A 22,052-nucleotide genomic window follows, 5' to 3' on the forward strand; every position below is an offset into this window, starting at 1 on the left:
AATAAAATAAAAATATAAAAATTAATTCAAAATATTGATAAAAACTACTAAAATAAAACTGCTACATACTGTGAAAGATTTTTTTTTAACACCAAAACTACCTTTTTCACCTTTTTTTTTTAACCTATTTCTACCTTCTGACTCAGATTGAACTGCCTATGTAGGCAAAGCTTGCTCCAAAAGCTAGGTGGCATGATCATGCTGCCTTCTAAGATACCTTATTTTTGGCCAAATTCAGCTAAAACAGATTTAATTCTTTATGAATGAGCCCTTTAAGAGATGATGTGTGTATAATTGGTAGGTTTTTAAATATTTGCACATTATCAGATCACGTTGTAGTGGACAAAAATCTCAGTGGACTCAATATTGTATATTTATATCATGTTATTTACAGCATACAATACAGATTCAGATCTTCTGCATGATGTTATGTTAGATCGCACATTCTCTTAGATACAAAATGCAAAATGTGTTTATTTCTTCTGGACTAGGTGCATTAGTGAGCATCAGCATATTTTAGCTCAGATTCCACTGAAATATTTAATTTCAAAACATGTTTAAATATTTAACGATGATTAAACTGGTTGGAGTTTAAAAACAAACTGTCATTATCTCAGTATCATTTGAAATCCAATGAACTGTAGCTTTAAATTGTGCATTTTGTGTTCATTTTCAGCATCATTTACCTACTCCATGGATAAAAACATTATTTAAAGGGATATTTCATCCATAAATTAACATTCTGTCATCATTTGCTTGATCTAAGTGATCTAGAAGGGTTGTGAGTGACAATTAAGTCAGAGAGGTATTTGGTGGATTGATTGCAGAGGGCTTTATAAATGAATACTAAAATGTTAAAATCAATTCAGTATCAGACTGGCAACCAGTGTAGAGAATGTAGAATTGGGGTTAGAGATTTGGAGATTGAGGAGAGAGGTAGCCAGATATATAATGAGTTACAGTGGTCGAGTCGTGTGGAAATAAAAGCGTGAATAACTGTTTCAAAGCTGTCCCTGCTTAAAAGTGGTTTGACTTTGGCCAACCGACGTAGGTGGTAAAAGCTGGCGCTAACTATGCTATTGATTTGTTTGTCTAGTTTAAGAATTTTTAACATTGGTGGTAAGGTATGGGGTGAGGGTGCCTAAATTGATATAATTTCCGTTAGAGACTTCATTTGGACAAAATTGCATAATTTGGGTTTTATCGCCATTTAGTAACATAAAATTATTTAGGAGAATATTTGAGCTTCTGTTTTTGATATAATGGAAGTGGACAGTGATATGTACTGCCAAAAAGGACACAAAACAACATTAATTTATCATAAAAGAGTCTGTATCATGTCTTATTTCTCAGGTCTCCTGAAATCCTTTGTTTGAGGAACAGACCCAAATTTAATTTGCCTCCATAGATCGCATGATCGTATTCAATTAAAAAAATCATGGCGTGATGTCAGCGTATCCCCATTGAGCACAACGTCTTTGTTTGTGTTTCACAGAAGAACTAAAATAATATGGGTTTGGACGCAAGGGTGAGCAAATGATGACAAAATGTTAACTTTTGTATGACATACTGCTATAAAAACACATCCTCTGCCGATTGCAACAGTTTCAGAGAATCAGTTCCACAAACAAAGACTCTTCGCTTTTTCAAATGGCTCGTCTTTTCTTAGCTGTCACTGTGTTTCTTGATTTGTGTTATCTTTACATACTGAGCTTCAAATGTTTCCCTTGTCTGTCACAAGCTTCTTTTGTTCAGTAAATTCCCCTGTTGTCGTGTGCTTTTGGTTCTTGTCAGCAGTGCAGGATTTTAATGAAGGCCTTGCGGAACTCGATGTTGAAGGTGGTGTAGATGACTGGGTTGACGGCGCTGTTGAGGTAACCCAGCCATGTGACAGCGCTGTAGAGCGACGGCGAGATGCAGCAGCTGCCGCAGTGAGCTTTCAGCACGTGCGTCAGGAAGAAAGGAAGCCAGCATATTATGAAGACACCTGCAGAAAACACAAACATCAAGGAAAGATGAAAAACAATTGAAAACTACTTCAACAACTTAGAGGCATTAGAAAGACTGAAATAATATTTTTTTTATTTGTAAAACATGCTCCAAGAAAAATAATTTTTTAGTGAACACTGAAAAAAAAAAAAGGTTTTGGAATTACTTTGAAACAATTTTGCGAAATACTGAAGTAGAAAGACTGAAATAGTATTTTTTTTTTTTTTTTGCAAAACATACTGATTTACGTATTTGATTTACGACTTTAAAAAATATTTTTTTACAGTGTAGGAGTGAAAAGGTGCCTATAAAAATACAAATAATTGTACCATGGTTCATCTGAAGTCTAATGACGCCTCTGAAAATATGAATATTAAAGGTGTACGTGATGAAGTGCTGTTGAAGAAATACTGAATATCAGCACTCTTTGAATGCCGCTCGTCCAATCAAATTAGAGGACTCCAACTATCTGCTGAATAATGAATATTTATAATGTCACATGTGCTGCTGCTTTAATGTCAAGACTAAAAGAACAAGGAGACATAAAATTACGTAGCAAAGCAGCACTCATGTTCACCAGCGTGTGCAGAAACTACAAACAACCTTCTTGACTCCAAATGAAGTCCATAGAAAGATGCTTCAATCTGAGAGAAAGAAGAAGCCAGTTTTCTTTGCCAGCATGAGATATTTCAATGTGGACATCCCTGCACTTGAAAGTAGACTTAAATCACGGTTATTATCATTAACTAAAATAAAAACTATTAAAAATATTTTAGTTAATTGAAATAAAGCTGAAATAAAATAAATATTAGATGGAAAAACTAAATGAAACTTGGAAATGTTGCCTTCACACCTGAGTTGAAGCTTTAAAATTACTAAACGGAAATATATAAAAACTAAAATATGTGATAGGGACAATAAAAGGCTATAAAAAAAACATGCCAAGTGTCCTGCTACCTGGAAGCTTGTTTCCACCAATTAAAGGATGTTTTAACTTTAAGACTTTTTAATCTCACAATTCTGACTTTTTCTCACAATTGTGTTTACATCTCGCAATTCTGCGAGAAAAAGGTCAGAATTGCGAAATATTAACTCACAATTGCGAGAAATTAAGTCAGAACAGTGAGATATAAACTCGCAATTGTGAGAAAAACGTAAATTGCAAGTAAAAAGTCAGAATTGCGAGTTTATATCTTGCGAGTTTATATCTTGCAATTCTGACTTTTTACTTGCAATTTACGTTTTTCTCACAATTGCGAGTTTATATCTTGCAATTCTGACTTCTTTTCTTAGAATTGTGAGAAATAAACTTACAATTGCGAATTATAAAGTCCAATTCTGAGGAAAAGACTGACTTTTTTTCCTGAGAAGAATTGTGGGTTTATATCTCACAATTCTGACTTTATAACATGCAATTACAACTTTATATCACTCAATTATATCTTCTTACCTAAAACGATGGCGAGCATCTGTGTCGCCTTTCTTTCCTTCTGCTGTGACAGTCTTCCTCTCACTCTCTCCTTCGCCGCGGCTCCTTTCTCTCTGTCTGCGTTTCTCTCCCTCCATCCGTGGAGGCCGTTCATGTTTTCCTGCAGGGCAACTCTGCGCAGGCCGGGGGCCGAGAGCGTGGCGCAGGGCCGCGCGGGACTGGGCGCCACAGACACAGACAGGGAGATTTTAGCATGTCCAGGCTGCTGCGATTGCTGTGGAGGCTGCTCTCTGTCCTGACTCAGAAAACACATGGGTTCCACGTCCAGAGGATGAACCACGGCCTCTTTCACCAGCGTCTGTCACAGAGAACATGATTCACAGCTGATTCACACAGACGTTCACGCTTAGGAAGTGACTGAACATGAGAGGGACAGTATGAATAGTCAACAGTGCTTTACCACTTTCTTGCGTTGTGGAGCGGCTGGAGGAGGCTTTACTATTAAAGTACACAATTTCACATCTTCAGGATGAGTACACTTATTCTGACAAACAAAAAGAGAGAGAAAACATTGAAACAATGTGACAGATTGCTTTCACTAGTTCATCATTGTAATTAGAATCAAAAGGCATGTTATATCTGAATATTAATAAGATAATGTGTGATTCCCAGCACACCTTGTGAGATCTCTGTCCATCTCTGGGCTCTGGATGCAGGCCGTGTCTGCGTGAAGGTGCGGTGCGTCTGCCCCGTCTGCGCAGGACCACGCAGATCTGCACATACACCATCAGGGTCACAATGAAGGGCACGTAAAAGGAAGCAACAGAGGAGTAGACCACGAAAGCAGGGTCGGCAAAGCTGCAGTCTCTCCCTTCTTGACTGGCTGATATGAAAGACAGAAAGGATTGAAATTATTCTAATCAATAACATCAAGTAAATTTTGTACTGCTTTGACAGTCCTATTTTGCATTTAATGGAATAAAGAAAGTCACACACGTTTGGAATCACATGAAGGCAAGTAAACATGACAGAATGTTCATTTCTGAGTGAATAACTTCTTTAGGAATGTTAAAGAGGCCATATTATGCTCTTTTACGAAGTCTTGATTTTGTTTTTGGGGTCTGCTAGAATAGGTTTTTATGCTTGAAATGTTTTATGCTTGTCATTGTTGCAGCACCTCTCTTCCCAGTCTGTCAGTAATGATCTGTTTAGTTCCTGTCTCTATGAAGGCCCTCCTTCTGAAAAGCTCAACGTGCTCTGATTGGTCGACTGGACCAGTGTGTTATGACTGGTCAACCGCTTAGAGCGTGTTTGGGAAATGTCACACCCCTTACCATAATTGCGAGTTTCAACACATTATTAACTCAAATCAACCAGGCCCCGTCCCTTTATTTTGCGTATGCCTTGGGTGGCAATTATTTAAATGAGGAATATTGTGACGTGTTTGTTCCCGGAAAAAAATCAGATATCAGATTGATTTCAAGGCCCTATTAATAATTTTTTTAAATTTTAACTGGTCTCGCTCCCTATCATCTGTCAGATCTTGTTATTTGCTGTAAACCCAAATAAGTTGGCAAAACTCAAAAAATTTGAGGCAATCAGTTGCCTTAAAAATTTTAAGTTAAGAAATTCAAGGTTTAAGTAAGCAGAACTGGCAGATTTTTATTTTGTACTCATACATTTTAATTGTTCTTAACTTTAAAAAATAAAGTGTTACCAAGTACACTAATTCATACATTTAACTTAAAATTATCATATAACATCAATGTAAACATTTTTATTAGTGTAAACTTAAGTTGCGTCCCAAATGACGCACTATACACTATGCACTTATACACTATGTACTTATGCACTATGTACTCATCCATGTAGTGCGTGAATTGTATAAGGTTATTTTGTCATTTAACAACAGAGTCAGATACCCCCTCTCCCTCCGCACGTAATTAAAGCTGCGACGGTTGAGTGAATGAAGTGTCTAACATTCCACACTTCATTTTTTCCGTTAATTTAGTGCATCATCCTTGTATTTAAAGTGCACTTTTTCTTTTTGGAATTTTCTGTGTGAACGCACTACTTGAACTATTTGTATTTAAAAACGTCATAGAATAGTGCATAAGTACGTGAATTGGGACACACCTTTAGCTAGCTATAACAAGCTAATTCAGAAAATGCTAATTTGCTAACATGTTAACAATAGCATGGTATAGCACTTGCTAAATGAGTACAGCAATATAAAGTATTTAACATACTTGCTCTCAAATCAAGCCGCATGCACCACTTGTCATCATGATGGTAACTCTCCAAAAACCCACATTAACAGAAACTCTTCTAAATTAGCATAACAAAACATTAATCACTACTAAATCTCCCACTTAACATTAATCTTGCACAAAAAAGGCATTTACTCTCCATTTCGAGTGCTATGGGCAAAGTATGCTGGGAAATAGAAATCCAAGCCCAGTTTCAGTTAAACTTAAGTTCATCTTAATTAAAAGAAATAAGTTCATAAAACTCAAAACAATGAAACAATTCACTTTACTTAAAATATATCAGATCTGTTAACTTGAAAGAAAAAGAAAGTGCTAAATACTCATAAAAGTTAATTTGACTGAACTTTGAATTTTGACCGTTAGGGTTTACAGTGTTCTACACCAGCCAATAAAGAATTTGAGATCGGCCGATAAACTTTTGCTTCAGGTACCGGTCTTGACTCAAGCGAAAAGGCGATTGTGCCTTTTCAATAGCTGGACCCTAGGTTATGGAATAATTTACTGCTCTCCATCCACTCTGCCCCACTTTGAACACTTTCAAAATGGCTTTGAAGAAGCACTTTTACATCTTTTCTTGATTGGCTGGGCTGCACTCGTGGCAGTAGAAATGTGCTTTATAAGAAAATAAACTAAACTAAAACTCAAGACTATAATGGAGGCGCTTCAGAAACCACACGCACTGATATAGAGAATAACTCCCGCTGGAGTGACCTTGTGCTTTGTGACTTTGCAGAACTTTTTCATGCTTAAACAGCAACATTACACAATAAAAAATGTAAAAAAGCATAATAGGTCCTCTTTAAAGAAACTTTTAAACCTTGACTCAATGGTTCCTGCTAACATCATTTCACAGCGCTTACAGTGGAAACATCATGCTTGATGAACGCTGTTTTTAATGTTTAAGCTCCTCATCCACGTGCTGGCACAATCTGCGAAGGACTCTATGCAAACACAAATGCCACTTGAGCTGAAGAGGGTCTTTCTGTGGAGGCTTCTCAATACTGAGGCACTACAACTGCTATACATGACATTAAAAATAATTAAACTGAACTGATGGAGGTCAACTAGTTAGTTCTGCTTTATTTCCTTGAACAGTTGAGCTGGAGGGTAGACCAATTTTATTTTAGTATAGTTGATATAGTATTATAGTTTTTGTTAATATTTTGAATTACATTCCATTTTTATATTTTAATTTTAGTTAAAGTTTTAGTAATTTTGTTGTGTGCTTGTCGTTATTAGTTTTTATGTCTGTATTGTTTTTATTAAGTTTTAGTTTTAGTTTATTTTGGTTTTAGCTATTTTAGTAGCCTACTTAAAGCTGCAGTCCATAAGTTTTGCCTCTTTGTCGCCATCTCTGTTTGAAACCTGCAATTACAGTTATTTGCAGAATTATCATCTTTACGTGGGTTGTGGATCGGCACGGCTCCTCAGCGCGGATGAATCTGATGTTTGCTGTCAGTCACCGCACAAAAAAAGTTATGGACTGCAGGTCTAAACTAAAGGAAAATGAGAAATGTAGCCTTTGATACAGTAAGGGCTCATTCACACAGAATGCGTTTTTGCTTTGAAAAACGCGAGATGCGGGCATTGGAATAGGGAAAAAAGTTCAACTGATTTTAACTTGAGTGCCGTGTTTTTTAGAACGCCATGTCATGCGCAAGAGGCTGCAAAAGACGCAAGACGCAAGCGCAACAGTTTTGCACATCCGTCTAGCGCGTGTTTACATAGAAAAAAAATGGAAAAGTAGCAAATTGGAATGGAAAAATGCGTTCTGTGTGAACGGCCCCTAAAACTGACGCCATTGTTACTGTTCGTATCACTGTGTATCAAACGCAGAGGAAGCCTCCAGAGCTGAAATCCATATATGGTAATGGGCATTTCGTTTCTGACAAACGCTATAAGTGGTAGACCAATCACAACAGACCGGGCCCGTCTGACCAATCAGAGAAGAATAGGCTCTCAGAAAGGAGGGGTTTAGAGAGACCGGATCCTTGTTCAAACCGTTTCAGACATTGTGAGAAAGGAGGTGATGTGCAATGTATATCACCAATGAAACAAAATCTAGAGCAAATGGAGACTTTTGCATTGGCACGCAATCTAAAAGAAAAAAAAAGACTAACAATAAATGCATAATTAATTCACAGCTCCTGTGACCTATCCGTAATGATTCCCACTGAGATAAAGAGACATATTGCCCGGAGGAGGTGTGCTTTGGAGGGATATTGGGATTTGCTCTTATTCCCAAATGCTTATCACATCACATTATACACAGTCACATGACTGTGTATGACAGCTGATCTTTAGAGCTTTAACACAAAGGAAAACGCACACAGTGCCCGGAGTGCGGACATGATAATTATGTACGGAGGGAAACCTCATTACAAGTGCATGAATCCAGCCATGTCCCTTTGGATGGAATTCAGCACAAAAGTTCACTCTGCTGTTTCAACCAATGAAGTTCATAAAAGCTCAGATAGAGATCAGGCTCATAGGAAGGAACTAGAGAGCTGGAGGAAGAGAAATTTTATATTAAGCTTGACAGGTTTTGAGCAGCGTTGACTTTCATTGTCCTGTTTCACTTATATAAGCTGTATAACTGTCTTTTCTCACTCACATACATATGTACATTTTAACTTTTAACAATATTTTAGAGATGCACCGATCAATTGGCCAGGGATCGGAATCGATCAATTTTCCACATGATTGGCCCGACTGGTAACTGTCCGGTCGGTCCATCGTTTTGTTGCCAGCGGCATAGGCAATAATGTCAGCTGTGTGTTCTCGCTCTCTTCCCTCTGACAGTGAAGTGACACACACACCGTCTCCTCTTACTCACTCATCTCTTTCGCTCCGGTTAAATAGGCCCTGTATTGCGCAAAATTGTACTAATTCCCACAGGTTCTGCGCTCACACCAAAAGCGTGCGCACCACTGATCTGTATAAGTGGTGCGCATATAAGCCGCCTCACCGTCTCAAGCAGCTTGTGAGTTGCAAGTACCAAAATGACTTACTGTGCTTAAATGGTCAAACACACAAAATTATGTCAAAATGCCCGTCTTGGCGAGTATCCAGCTAAACACAGTCAGTTTTGGAATCTAATTTGTTGAGAAAGATTACGCAAGTTATGTAACAGTATATTGGGTCCGTGCATAAACTCTTAAAGTGACAGCAGTCTAATATTCCTGTTGTTGTCTGTCACGTTAATCAAAGAACAAAAGACAAAGAAAATCACCCTCTGCTCTTGACTGAATAAGTTTTGTAACTAATTGTAAGCATTAATCTGTATTTATCTTTTTACAATCAAGACTATCCAGTGTTATTTTACATTTGAGTGCTTTAATTTCTGTAGTATTTCTTACCTGAATATACCATATACCCACCTGAAAAACTTAAAGCCATGTTTATTTCATATCTCTCTTTATTCTATTGCATTTATTTGTGCTGTTGTTTGAAATGTATTTGTTATTACTTTATTAGTAATTTTACTTGTTTTTTTATGAAAATAAAATATTGCATTGAAGAAAAGTAGATTTTTGTTTGTTATGCTGTCTTTCCTTGAAAGAAAATCGGAATTGGTAAAAATCAGTATCAGCAGGTCACGGCCAAGAAAATTGCAATTGGTGCATCTCTACAATATTTTTGTCAACTTTTGGGTTTTCTTGCTTATTAATACATTTTTTTGTTTTTAATTATTACTGTTCCCTGTGTTGTTACAGTAGTCCTTCTGCGAGTGATTTTTAACCAACCAATACTGTAAAAGTTATAACTATAATAATAACTATAATAACAATAGTTGAGTTAAATAAAACATTTAACCCAATTCTGAGTCAAAACATCCAAGGCTGAGTTTGTCCCGGCGCTGGGTTGCCAAAACGACAAAAATGACAAAACCCAAAAAATTGAGTTGTTTTAAGCCAGCATTTTTAAGAGTGAACTCTTGCTGTATGTCAAAGAATTGCATGAATATTCTCCTTTTGAGTTTTACAAAGGATCATATGGGTTTGGAGTGATTTTAAGGACATCCTTTTGATGTTGAGCGTACATATAAAAGAAAACAAAGCACTGCAATTCTATCAATACAGTTTCCTCATAAACTAGTTATGATGTCCAGATGAGTGTTTTGTACCTGTGTTGTTGAGACCAAACAGCAGCGGACAGGAAATGGCAAATGACAGGAACCAGACGACAGCGATCATCAGAGCGACCCTTCTTCTGGAGCTGTAGCGCGTGTTGTACAGTAACGGCATGGCCACAGCTGTGTACCTGCACATCAAAACATGACGCATTTAGATGAATCTGCAAAACATGCTGCTGTTATAATTATAATAAAAATTATAATAGTTCCTTTTATGCAACATTGCAAGCAGTAGCATTCTACATTGCTGTCATATGTGAGTGGCGTCCAGTTAAACAATTTGCATTTTTTTGCATTTTTAATCCAATTTTGTAAAAAATAAATAAATAAACAAATACATAAATAATTATAATAAAAAAAAAATTATAATAATATTTATTTTTAACCACTTTGATCAAGCAATTAGTCAAAATAGCAGTTGACGTTACTTGTGGTTCATTACCCAGATGTAAGGTCAGGTCAAACACATTGCATTGTGGGATACAGTATTCTGTACACTGTTGTATGCTGCACATTTTGGCAAATGTAGCAATTTCTATGAACGAATTAGGGCTGGACGATTAATCGAAAAGTAATCGAAACCGAAATTCAGAACCTCTAACCGACATAATTTTCCCATGTCGGATATTTCGTTTTTTTAATCCTTTTAATACTTTCCCCTTAAAAACATACTCCCGTGTAGTCATGTGACTACGCCCCATCTAGTCAGTGGCATGGAAGCAACACAGAGGCGAACTCAAACGACAAGTCAACACACACAGACAGCGTGCGAGCGGCGAGCACATCACGTGAAGATCGCGTGCACAGACAGGAGTGCAGAAACTCATTGTCAATGCTGTCCTGTGAACAAGCAGCAATCTGTAAGAAATGTTACAAACCATAGTTATGTCGGAGCAATCTTTAATTAGGAAAAAATATCCCACCTTTAATAGTCAAGCATATTTACAGTACAAACCTTGTCAGTGAACTATAAGGGCAAAAAACAAACAAAGCAATACAAAAAACAAAATAATTGTTCATTAATCGTAATCGAGGTAAAATGTTCAATTAATCGAGATTTTGATTTTAGGTCATATCATCCAGCCCTATGCACGATACACATGCTAAATATTGCAGGAGGAGTAAGAACAGGCAGTATGTTATTCTCAACACAGCGACAGCGCTTCAATCAACATGAGCAATCATCTATTGCATTTGTCAATCTGTAAACATCAATAACATTGATCAGAATGAAGGAAACACACAAAGGGTCATTCATCTCGGAGTTTCTTTTTAAGTGGGGTTATCTGAGAGATAACGACCAGAGCATATCTCTGAAAGTCTGCTAAACACACTTTAGAGAAATATGTCTTTTAACAACACGATCAGATTCATTTATTAAAAAGTACGAGTTCTAAAGGTTGTGCATAGCATGAATGACAGTCTTTCAGAAACAAATTAAAGCGCTATTTTTTTGAGTACCAACAGCAGCACTGTCCTCTCCATTTAAGACTTTTCATGTAGAAATACTGTGATTAGTCAAAAACAATTTAAATAAAAACTCAATTTCAGATCAGATGAGAAAATTGGTTGAAATTGAAAAAGTGGATTTGAATAAGATGAGACAGTTTCTCTTTACTGTGTTCTCAGGTACTATAATGATTTACTCTTATATAACACCAAAAATCACCCACAATGCTAAGAAGTGAACCACATTACCTGCAGCTCGTTTCTATAGGCCTATAAGTTATTCATGCACGTCGACTTTAATGCGTACTTCCAATTTTCCAGCACATTTCCAGCGCTGGTTTAATGAGGAGCAGCATTCACTAAAATTCCCCGCAAGGGGAAAAAGTGCCTCTAACACACTGCAGGATTTATAATTCATAATCTCTTCTGCCTCGCCGGCATGTAATTGCCTGGAGTACGTTTAAACCAAAGATAAATTCAGGTCAAGCAAAGCTCCAAACAAACGCTGAGGCAAAACAGATTAGGAAATTGCTAAAATTTTAATCAGAATCATTCTTAATTTTATTCTGAAAAAGGAACATTCATGCATCGCTTTGGCTGTTAGTCAATGGGATGCAAAATGGGTTGGTGAATGGATGGGTCACCTATCGATGCTGATGGCACATAAGTTGAGGATGCTGGCGGTGCACATCATGACGTCCAGCGTGAGCAGAATGTCACAGTGGATCCGACTGAATCTCCACTCACCCACAACCTACACAAACACATCAAACATCAGTGCTTGTGTGCTTTTTGAAATGTCAGCATAAAATCTGCATATGCCACTTAGAATGCAGGAGACCGTCTGTAAAACGTGTAAAGTGACCAATCACATGTTGTTTTGTAGGGCCCTATGATATCAGTGATATGGAAAATGCAAACGAATCATGGAATCCAGTCATAAAAACTACTTCACTACAATCGGTTAAAATAAAAGTTTGGTTTAACTTGAAGAAATTGTGACAGAAATATATTACTATTGTAACCTCCGTGTTGTGCAGCACTTTGTTTGCCAGAAAATAAAAGGATCTTTTTTTTAAATTTTCATTTTATTAAATTTTAAAAGTTTAATTAAAGGTGCAATGTGTAAATTTTTGCGGCATCTAGAGGTGAGGTTGCGAACTGCAACTAACGGCGCACACCCCTCGCATCCCTCCCTTTCGGAGAAGCTACGGTGGCTGTCTGGCCGACACACAAGACAAAGATGTCATCGTCTGAGAAAGCAGAGAATAGCGTGTGTGAAGCAATGAGGTTTCTTCTTACTTCTAACAAAGAACGATCTCTGCTTCTAATAAACCAGACAATTACTATTACTACTTTGTGCATATTCAACATAGTGACGATGCAAGCTGCCTCTAAAAACACGAACGATTTAGAAGAACAACAACATAGTGACTAAATGCGCTCTGTAGAGTGTTTGTCCATTTAGGGCTGCTGTAGAAACATGCCTGCGGTGTTTGAGATAGAAATGGCTCATTCTAAGGTAATAAAAACATAACGGTTCATTATGTAAGGTCTTTATGTACCACTGAAAACATAGTTATGTATATTATATTCCATTTCTGTCAATAGATCCTCCCAAATTTTACACATTGCACCTTTAAATGGTTAATGTTTCATGCCTTTATTTGATTACCACCATTTTTGATAATAAATTAAATCATAAATCTAGAAAAATTAAAACTCTGAATTTCTGAAAAAATAAAAATGTCATAGGACTCTATTATTGTAAAAAAGAAAAAAGTAATACATTATTAAATTGTTTAGTTTTTTAAGTTCAATTAATAATAGTTTTAGGAATTAAATTGATTAGACATGCTTTTTGATTATTAAAATCTAATTAAACCATTTAAATGGAATCCAGAAAAACTTAAATGGAAAAAATTAATTTTGGAAAAAATAAAATGGAATTCATAGGGCCCTAAAAATAGTTTTTGTTAAAGTTTTAACTAAAATGCATGGAGCCTTGCACAAGATTAACTAATTTGTTCCCTCGATTTATAAATCGTGTGCACAATTTATTATTTCCTTCCCTCAATTTACTAAAACATGCGCAAGATTTACTTATTCGTTCCCTCGATTTACTAAATTGTGCACACGATTTACTTATTCGTCCCCTCGATTTGCAAAATCGTGCGCACAATTAACTAATTTGTTCCCTCGATTTATAAATCGTGCGCACAATTTATTATTTTCTTCCCTCAATTTACTAAATCGTGTGCATGATTTACTATTTTGTTCCCTTGTTTTACTAAATTGTGCACACGATTTAGCCTACTATTTTTTTCCTGCATGTCATGTACGGGTCTCTATACAAACGGAATCCAGATAAACTAAATTTGGGAAAATTTAAACAGATTTCAGAGGGCCCTTCTTATGTGCTTATCAGGGTTGCAACTACTGTACATTTAACTACCAATTAAACTGACCAATTAGTACATCTACTAACCTCCAGGTAGACGCCCCAGGGCATCACCAGTGTGGCCAAGAGCAAGTCCGACACGGCCAGTGACACAATGAGGTAATTGGTGGTGGTCTGCAGCGCTTTCTCTCGTGACACGGCCACACACACCAACACGTTACCGAACACCACGCAAAAAATCAGCAACACCAACAACACAGCGTAGAAGTTATACGGCGGTGAGGAGGGAGACGGAGCCACGGAGCAGTTCGACTGCGGGAGAAACGAGGACAGGGATGGAGGGAGGGAGGAAAACGCCATGGAGGAAAGAGATGGAGATGAATTCGGGGTTGGGGAGGCAATGGAGTCGTTGTCTTCCATTACGTCGAGAAGAGGCATTATGCAGCTTCTCTGGGCACCTGGGAAGACATGAATGACATAAAAATAATTCAAGGAATAGTTTCGCCAAAAATTACAATCTGTCATTATTTACTCATTAACCATTTTGCAACGTTCCTCAACCAGATATTTCCCATGAGCACAGGTGTAACTGGTTTATTACATCAGCACCTTATCAATAAGCTGTTAGCGAAACACAAAGATCCATTTGATCCACTTCATTATTAATATACACCAAGAATGATAACTATAAAGATAACTATAATGATAACTATACGAACGATAACGGTCTGTTTATTCTAAGCTCGAGTGTTGCGGCTTCAAAGTGTGTACAACATGTTTTTGCTGTTCTTGTTGCATTTACGGCTTTAACCAGTAGATGTCCTGAGCATGCTATGCTTCGAGTGAATAGCTAGTGTAATCGATCTAATCTAACAGTGAATATAGCTGACGAAGACAATATAGTGGAATAAAAACAACACCTAGTCTTTTTCACTGCAACTTCAAAGGAAGCAAGACAATGTTCTCGAAACTAGCGCTTGATTAGCGCGATTAACTTCTCCGCAATGTTGTCTGCCACTTTAAATGTGCGATCCCTTCAATTAGAATGGATTCTGATTGGCTGTCAGTATTTTATCATTCAACAGCTGGAAAAAAATAGTTCAGAAAATGATCACAACTATATCGTTCCTCTATATCGTTATCGTTATAGCTGTGGTGTGGACTCTGCTATTCTTTTATATTTAGAACGATTTTTAGAACTATATCTTTATTGTTATCTTTATAGTTATTGTTCTTGGTGTGAACAGGCCTTAGGAAAAAAAAATAAAAGGTACTGGAAATGTACTGCCAAAAAGATTAGGGACATTTGCTTCAACTCTAAAACAACAAAATGCAATGCTGTGAAAATCAATACAGACATATCAACACAGTACATTGTGCTCTATTTTTAATGACTTTTCTAAGAGTGAACAATATTATTAGTTTCTTTTATATTAAGGAACTGGTTAATTGTAGTCAACAGCACTAAAAAATGATGCTTTTTCTGCTTATTAATACCAGTGATTAAATGCCTGTTGAATAGCATGTCATTGAATCAAGAGCAAACAAAAACATTCTTTCAAGCTCCAACAGTTTATTTAAAGCATGAATTTTGAATGCAATTGCTGCTAAATCCTGTTCCCAGCATACACACACATGCATGATCAGGCCTTCAGCGCATTAAAATGTAACTTCTCATTACTTGTCATTTTGCAAGCACTTCAGTGAAAGTGGCGCCCAACGCGGGGACTAATTGCATCAGCGGTCTGCTCTGTGGCATCAAGAGCTTTGCTCAAGGGAATAAATGTAAAGCTACAGCGAGGTAAAGCAAGCACGACTGCAGCTACACGCAGAACAGTCACGCACACGTCACGTAACGGCAGGTTTTTAATTTAATAGACTATTGAAACTATCGAACAAAAACACAGTTGCCTTGGAAGCACTTAATCGCATTTGAAGGTTGTTCATCCACCGTTCAGCTCACAGTAAAAACTAAAGTGTAAAAAAGTTTCAAAGTAACAGTTCTTATCTGCTTCGAAAACAGTACAACGTACTTCAACAATGCTCTAAAATGAGTCTGAATTTTAAGCTTCACAATCACATTAAATTCACACAATTAAGAAAAATCAATGAAAAACAGGAAAAGCAATTAGTAATGATCTGCTGTGCTCCATTGATTGGTTTTGAAGAAGTGTAGATCAATGGACACAGTCACAACACTAAGTCTACAGGCAAACTGTAGACTAATCAGTGAGAAAGACTGAAAATGCCCCCCCAAAAATGCATCCATCCATCATAAATATAATCCATATGGCTCCAGGGGGTTAATAAAGACCTTCTGAAGCAAAGCGATGGGTCTTTGTAAGAAAAATATCCATATCCATATCACATCAGCACCTTGTAAATAAGCTGTTAGGGTATCACAAAAATCCATTTAATCCACTTCATTATTAATATACACCAAGAATGATAACAATACGAATGATAACGGTCTGTTTATTCTAAGCTCGAGTGCTGCGGCTTCAAAGTGTGTACAACATGTTTTTGCTGTTCTTGTTGCATTTATGGCTTTAACCAGTAGATGTCCTGAGCATGCTATGCTTCGAGTGAATAGCTAGTGTAATCGATCTAATCTAACAGTGAATTTAGCTGACGAAGTCAATATAGTGGAATAAAAACAACACCTAGTCTTTTTCACTGCAACTTCAAAGGAAGCAAGACAATATTCTCGAAACTAGCGCTGGATACCTGAGGTAATTTTATGTTCTGTTTGCTAGCCTGGCATAATGATCACATCGTTAATAAAACATTTATTTTGAGGGTATGACCGATTGTTTCCATATATCTATTCAACCTTTAAAGGGATATTCACCCAAAAATGAAAATCATCCCATGATTTCTCACCCTCAAGGTGTATATGACACCCCCCCCAAAAAAATGCATCCATCCATCATAAATATAATCCATACGGCTCCAGGGGGTTAATAAAGACCTTCTGAAGGGAAGCAATGGGTCTTCGTAAGAAAAATATCCATATTTAAAACTTTATTAACTATAATAACTAGCTTCTGGCAGAAGAGTAACCCCTGACTTGACGGATGACGTATTGACGAACACGGAGGCTCAGAGGTCATGAACACTGGTCATGAATTAGAAGTCTAAAAACGAGAAATTTTAAAGAGAAATGTCGGAGGATTTCGATATAAGAGAAGAGGAGCTTGAGTTTGTTGCTCAGCTCTATTTGTTTGAACCGCGAGAGGCGTCTAAGCTTACGATACTCCTACATCCTGGGTCATACATCGCAACAGGGGTTAAGTGGGTATATTTCATTTTTTACGCACACAGTCGAACGCACAGCCTTGCAAAGTATACTTCATTTGACTCGTGAGAGTACGCAGGCATTCGATGCATGCACAGTTTTGAGCAATCTCTCGCCACGAGTTACAACCCATGTAAACATCTTTGTATTGTTTCATGCTAGAGTTGTACAAATGAGGGTACTTTCTAACCTCTTCGCACAATCTCTCGTCTATGTAGGTCTCCACTGTCGTCGTAGCTTGCATGCATTCCCGTCTGTTCTGTTTATGCAGTTTTTCTTTGACTACCTTGTGAATCGACGCCCTCAGGGCATGGCTGCCAACTTGTGGATAAACTAATTATTGCAAAAAAAATTAAATGCGCATGTACAACTGACGCGTACAAAGTATACAAAGTGTTCTGATGACAAAATTTGCGTCACGTGCACTTGTATACTGACCCTCGCGTACGCGTAAAAAGTGAAGTACACTTTGGTCTTTACTCATTTGTCTGCTGGAAGCCACTTATTTTAGTTTATAAAGTTTTAAATACTTCTATTTTTCTTACAAAAACACATTGCTACGTTTCAGAAGGCATTTATTAACCCCCTGGAGTCGTATGGATTATATTTCTGATGGATGGATGCATTTTCTTTTGGCTTCAAATCAAACCCCCCCCCCATATTAGATCATACTATAAATAATAACAGTAATTAGTAGTAATAGTAAGAGCAATATGTTTTATTTATGCAGCTTAGCACAACAAATCTTTTCAGGTTCACTGAGACCATCATCACAACATTATGATGTCGATGTTTCAGAGGGCAGCAGTTCATTTAAACGAATTATGCAAACGAGGCTGCAGCTGTGCGGCAGTGAAGCGGACCGGTCCGACCCTGATTAAAGAGAAAGAGGCACTCAGCACACTTTCCAAAAGGGAATCTCTATCCTAGCTTCAGTTCTCATTCTCATGCCTGTTAATCAGGAATCACTCAGGACAATACACACTGATGAGAGCTCTCGTATCTGTATTTAATCTGAGAGCTGATGAATCTGCCATTACAGAGACACAAACACTGATCACTGATGAGAAAATGATGCCTGTGTGATAATTACGTATTAGCTAATGTATGTATGCACTCTAAAAATTAATAGCTCTGCGTGCAGTTTGATTCTAATAATTGCTTCCTAATCTAATAATCACCTCCATCTCCTAAAAATGTCTGCAGCTGATGATCAGTTTTAATTGCTACATCTCAATCTCACAGCCGTCTCCTCATGAATACATGTCACACTGCACTTTACGAAGTGGAGCATATATATTTGTTTTAATTGGACCATATATGTTTTTTGCATTGTGACATTATTTTCCATGACATTTAAGCAGACTTTATCCTGGGTCCATACAAATTCATTTTACACTCTAAAAAATCCTGTGTTAAAAACAACCCAAGTTGGATTGAAAATGAACAAACCTAGGAATTGGGTTGTTTTAACCCAGCGAATGGGTTCATTTTAAATAAGTCATATAGTAATTTTTAAACAATAGTTGGGTTAAATAAAACTCCCCAGCACATTGGGCAAACATTTAACCCAACCGCTGGGTTAAAACAACCCAATCGCTGGGTTTGTCCATTTTCAACCCAACTTGGGTTGTTTTTAACTCAGCATTTTTTAGAGCGTGTAGAAATTTTACTGCATTAGTGGAAATCATAGCATAATACTTTATTATGGCTCTTAAAATCATTAACGATATAAAATGCTGGGTTAAAAACAACCCAATTTGGGTTGAACATGGACAAACCCAGCGAATGGGTTGTTTTAACCCTGCTTGCTTAAAATGAACCCAAAATATGTTGGAAATGAACATTTATTAATATGTTTAATAAATGAACATTTATTAATGTTTAACGAAGAATAATTAATGAATAAACATTTATTATATTGCTTATTAATAAATGTTCACCTTTTGATTATTATTGTTGCCTCTAGTAATTATGTGTCTGATTTTTAATTTCCAACCTATTTTGGGTTCACTTTAAGCCAGCCATAGTCATTTTTAAACAATAGTTGAGTTAAATAAAACTTCCCAGCACGTTGGGCAAACATTTAACCCAACCGCTGGGTTTGTCCATTTTCAACCCAACTTGGGTTGTTTTTAACCCAGCATTTTTTTAGGTGTAATATTTTTCAAACATTACAGTAATGAGAAATTTTTTTGCATAATAATGATACTGAGAAAAACTAACAAAAATCCTCCATACTGCTCTTTTGGTCATTAAATGCCTGATTCAGTTCACATGACCAAAAGTGGTAATGAGTAGGTAATGAGAAAATGACAATTAGGAGGAAAATGTGCATAATTGACATGAAAATCATCTTACAATGAAACAGAGTTCACAACTCATTTCACTTCCTAAATTTGACGTGTTTCAGAGTGAAACGGGATATTCATTGAGAAAGAAAACGTAGGTCAGGACTTGATTTTATCCAGGATAATTGATGATTATTGGATGTTGAACCGTGTCTCTATCTGACAGGCGTCAGCTGGAAAGTCGTTTCAGAGTTATTACATTTGCATGAAACTTGTGAAGACAATCATTGACATTATGACCAGGAATGTGGAGAAAGCAAACAGTGATTTCACGTTGACCGTAATGAAAACAGGCTGCGATATGCACATGTTCTTGACAGGTTGCACAAGATTTCACACATTTGAGCGTACCGTTGCTCGAGGCCCATGTGAAGCTCAGATGAATCTTTTACAGTGCAGAGATGGCCAGTAATAAGGATTCTCATCTGCTGCAGGGGAATGTGTCACTCACTTTCAATGCCTGGACGGCTTCATTAACCACCGCAGAGCTCAAATTCAGATCCATATTTTAGCACTTCTAGGAGTTATTCAACAACAAAGATCTTTCATATAGTTCAATAGATGAATGAAAACACGAATTGTGTGTAGTTGAAAGTAACTATATAAACTTTGACACATAATGTGCATGAAATAGTTCCTATAGAAACCACAAACAAAAACATAAATATGTATATGCAGAGAGCTCATTATTGCATCTGTGCATATGCGAGTAGCCAGATAATGCATGAACAACAGAAGTGAGTGCGCAATAGAAATCCTAGCAGCATTAGAGAGTCAGTGATTGTCCATAGATGCGGCGTTGTTGAATTGAAAATGAGCAGCTTTTCAAGCAACGCTCCCTCTGTTTGCATTTAATGCGACAAGCTTTTGTTTTGTTGTTCTGTGACAACTCATCCGATCAGGGCCGCTGGGATGCACACAAACCTCCTCAAAAATGATCAGAGCACCAGACAAGTGATCAAAAGCCAAAGAGGGAAGTGTTTTCTTTTTGCTTAGGAAAGCTATTGAAGTTTGAATCATGTATATTAATGCAAAACAAACTGTAAAAGGAGAAAAAAAAGAAACAAATTGGAGCATTGGAGAAAAAGAAAATAAATATAAGAGTAAAGTAGGGTGCAAAAGACTAAAAAAAACACAGGGATTTAATAAACATAATGGTCACAATGTTTTAGATTTTGCACTATTTTTTATGTGACTAATCAATTGAGTCTTATTGATCAGATGGCTCTTTGTATAGATTTTCCTTATTCATTGAAGGAAGATCCCCTTTGGAGAGATTCGTACATTCATCTCACAAACTTTCTACTTATTTCTTACAAATGAAAACCTTGATCACAAACATTTAAAGCAAACGCATTTTCACTAGTGGTCTCAGACTTTTAGACCCCACCGTATCATTTTTCTGCAGAACATCACTTTTCTATGAACAAGAAATTAAAAAAACATATAGAATTTTGATTCACTGACAAAAATGAAAGCATAATTCATGTGTAAGTGTCAAAATTAATTATGAGGTTTGACGCTTTTTATCAGTGAAATTGAAACAGATCCAGAGAAACAAACACCTGTGCAGAGAAGGGCAAGTTATCACTTTTTATTTCACTCTATTTCTTAGGGTATTTATTTTTAAATACAGTTTACTGTACACTGACCCCAATAGTGGGGCAAGTTGTCACAGTGAGAATCTGCTTATTAGACTTTTCAGATAAATTGAGCAAGTAAAACAACTATGAAAGACAAAACAATTCATTAAACATCATGTTAAAGTAACTATTGTTTACGCTAAATGATATTGTAATTAATTTATTGACTGAAATTAGCCTACATCATGACACGTGTGACAACTTGCCCCGACCTTTTAAAGACGAAAAAATATCCTGTGAAGCATGAACCTTTTAGTTCATAGCTACCATCATTATATATAATGATTTTTGTATGTATTTTGTATGTATTTGTAATGTATTTTATTGTGTTCACTTGATACTGATAGGCTTTTACAAAAAATATGATACGGATTTTTAGTTTTTAGGACAGAAATCATTCTAATTGAAGAGTTTAACCAACATACAAAACCGCACTATAAAGAAAACAAGTAAGCCTACTTCAAAACCCAAAGTTACTGAGATACATACCTTGTGACAACTTGCCCCGCACTCAAAACGCGCAGAACGATCAAAATACGACGAATGAATGAGGTAAAGTGACTTACTGTCATTCAGCAGGAGCTTCACACGTATCTCAACAGTCCTACAATGAAACAACAGAAATTGCTTTCATATTAATGGAGAATCAGAATAAAGATATGATTGAGAAGCAGCAGATGAAGTAATCCTGTACATTGCAGCAGATGCACCTGATCTCTGCTCATTTTCGCGCTCTCTGCTTCTCACAGGCGCGCGCCTCCTCCCGCCCAGCAAACCGCTCCTGCTTGTTATTCATCCGATTTATATTCATTTACTTTAACGGTTAATAAAATCAACAGTGAAAAGACGTGTCTAAAATAAAGCGCGTTAAGAGCCATATAACTCAAGCGGCTTGTTTCTCCTCATGACGGGAACAGCGGCGATAAACTAATAGCGTTTATTTATTTGCAGTGATTGTCAGTTCAGATCAAACGAAACTGTTTAAACTTTGTTTTAAAATTTTGATCATATGAGCCGTTGATAAACGCACACGTGACAGCACATTTTAAGTTAACGCGCCATAAATCGCTTTAAGAGCCATAATAAC

General features: G+C 36.8%; 1 protein-coding gene across 1 annotated transcript; it reads right to left on the reverse strand.

Annotated features, from left to right (window-relative positions):
* Positions 1–103: 103 nt before the first annotated feature.
* On the reverse strand, positions 104–21,674 carry drd2l (dopamine receptor D2 like). The gene is made up of 8 exons (XM_051866540.1): positions 21,532–21,674; positions 13,761–14,131; positions 11,917–12,026; positions 9,815–9,951; positions 4,096–4,301; positions 3,879–3,962; positions 3,440–3,776; positions 104–1,987 (listed from the first exon to the last, which is right to left on the reverse strand). Exons 2-8 carry the CDS (start codon positions 14,109–14,111, stop codon positions 1,791–1,793), a joined length of 1,422 nt encoding a protein of 473 aa, XP_051722500.1. The 5' UTR covers positions 14,112–14,131; positions 21,532–21,674; the 3' UTR covers positions 104–1,790.
* Between the last annotated feature and the right edge of the window lie 378 nt (positions 21,675–22,052).

This window comes from Ctenopharyngodon idella, chromosome 16 (assembly GCF_019924925.1).
Source record: "Ctenopharyngodon idella isolate HZGC_01 chromosome 16, HZGC01, whole genome shotgun sequence".
NCBI lineage: Eukaryota > Metazoa > Chordata > Actinopteri > Cypriniformes > Xenocyprididae > Ctenopharyngodon > Ctenopharyngodon idella.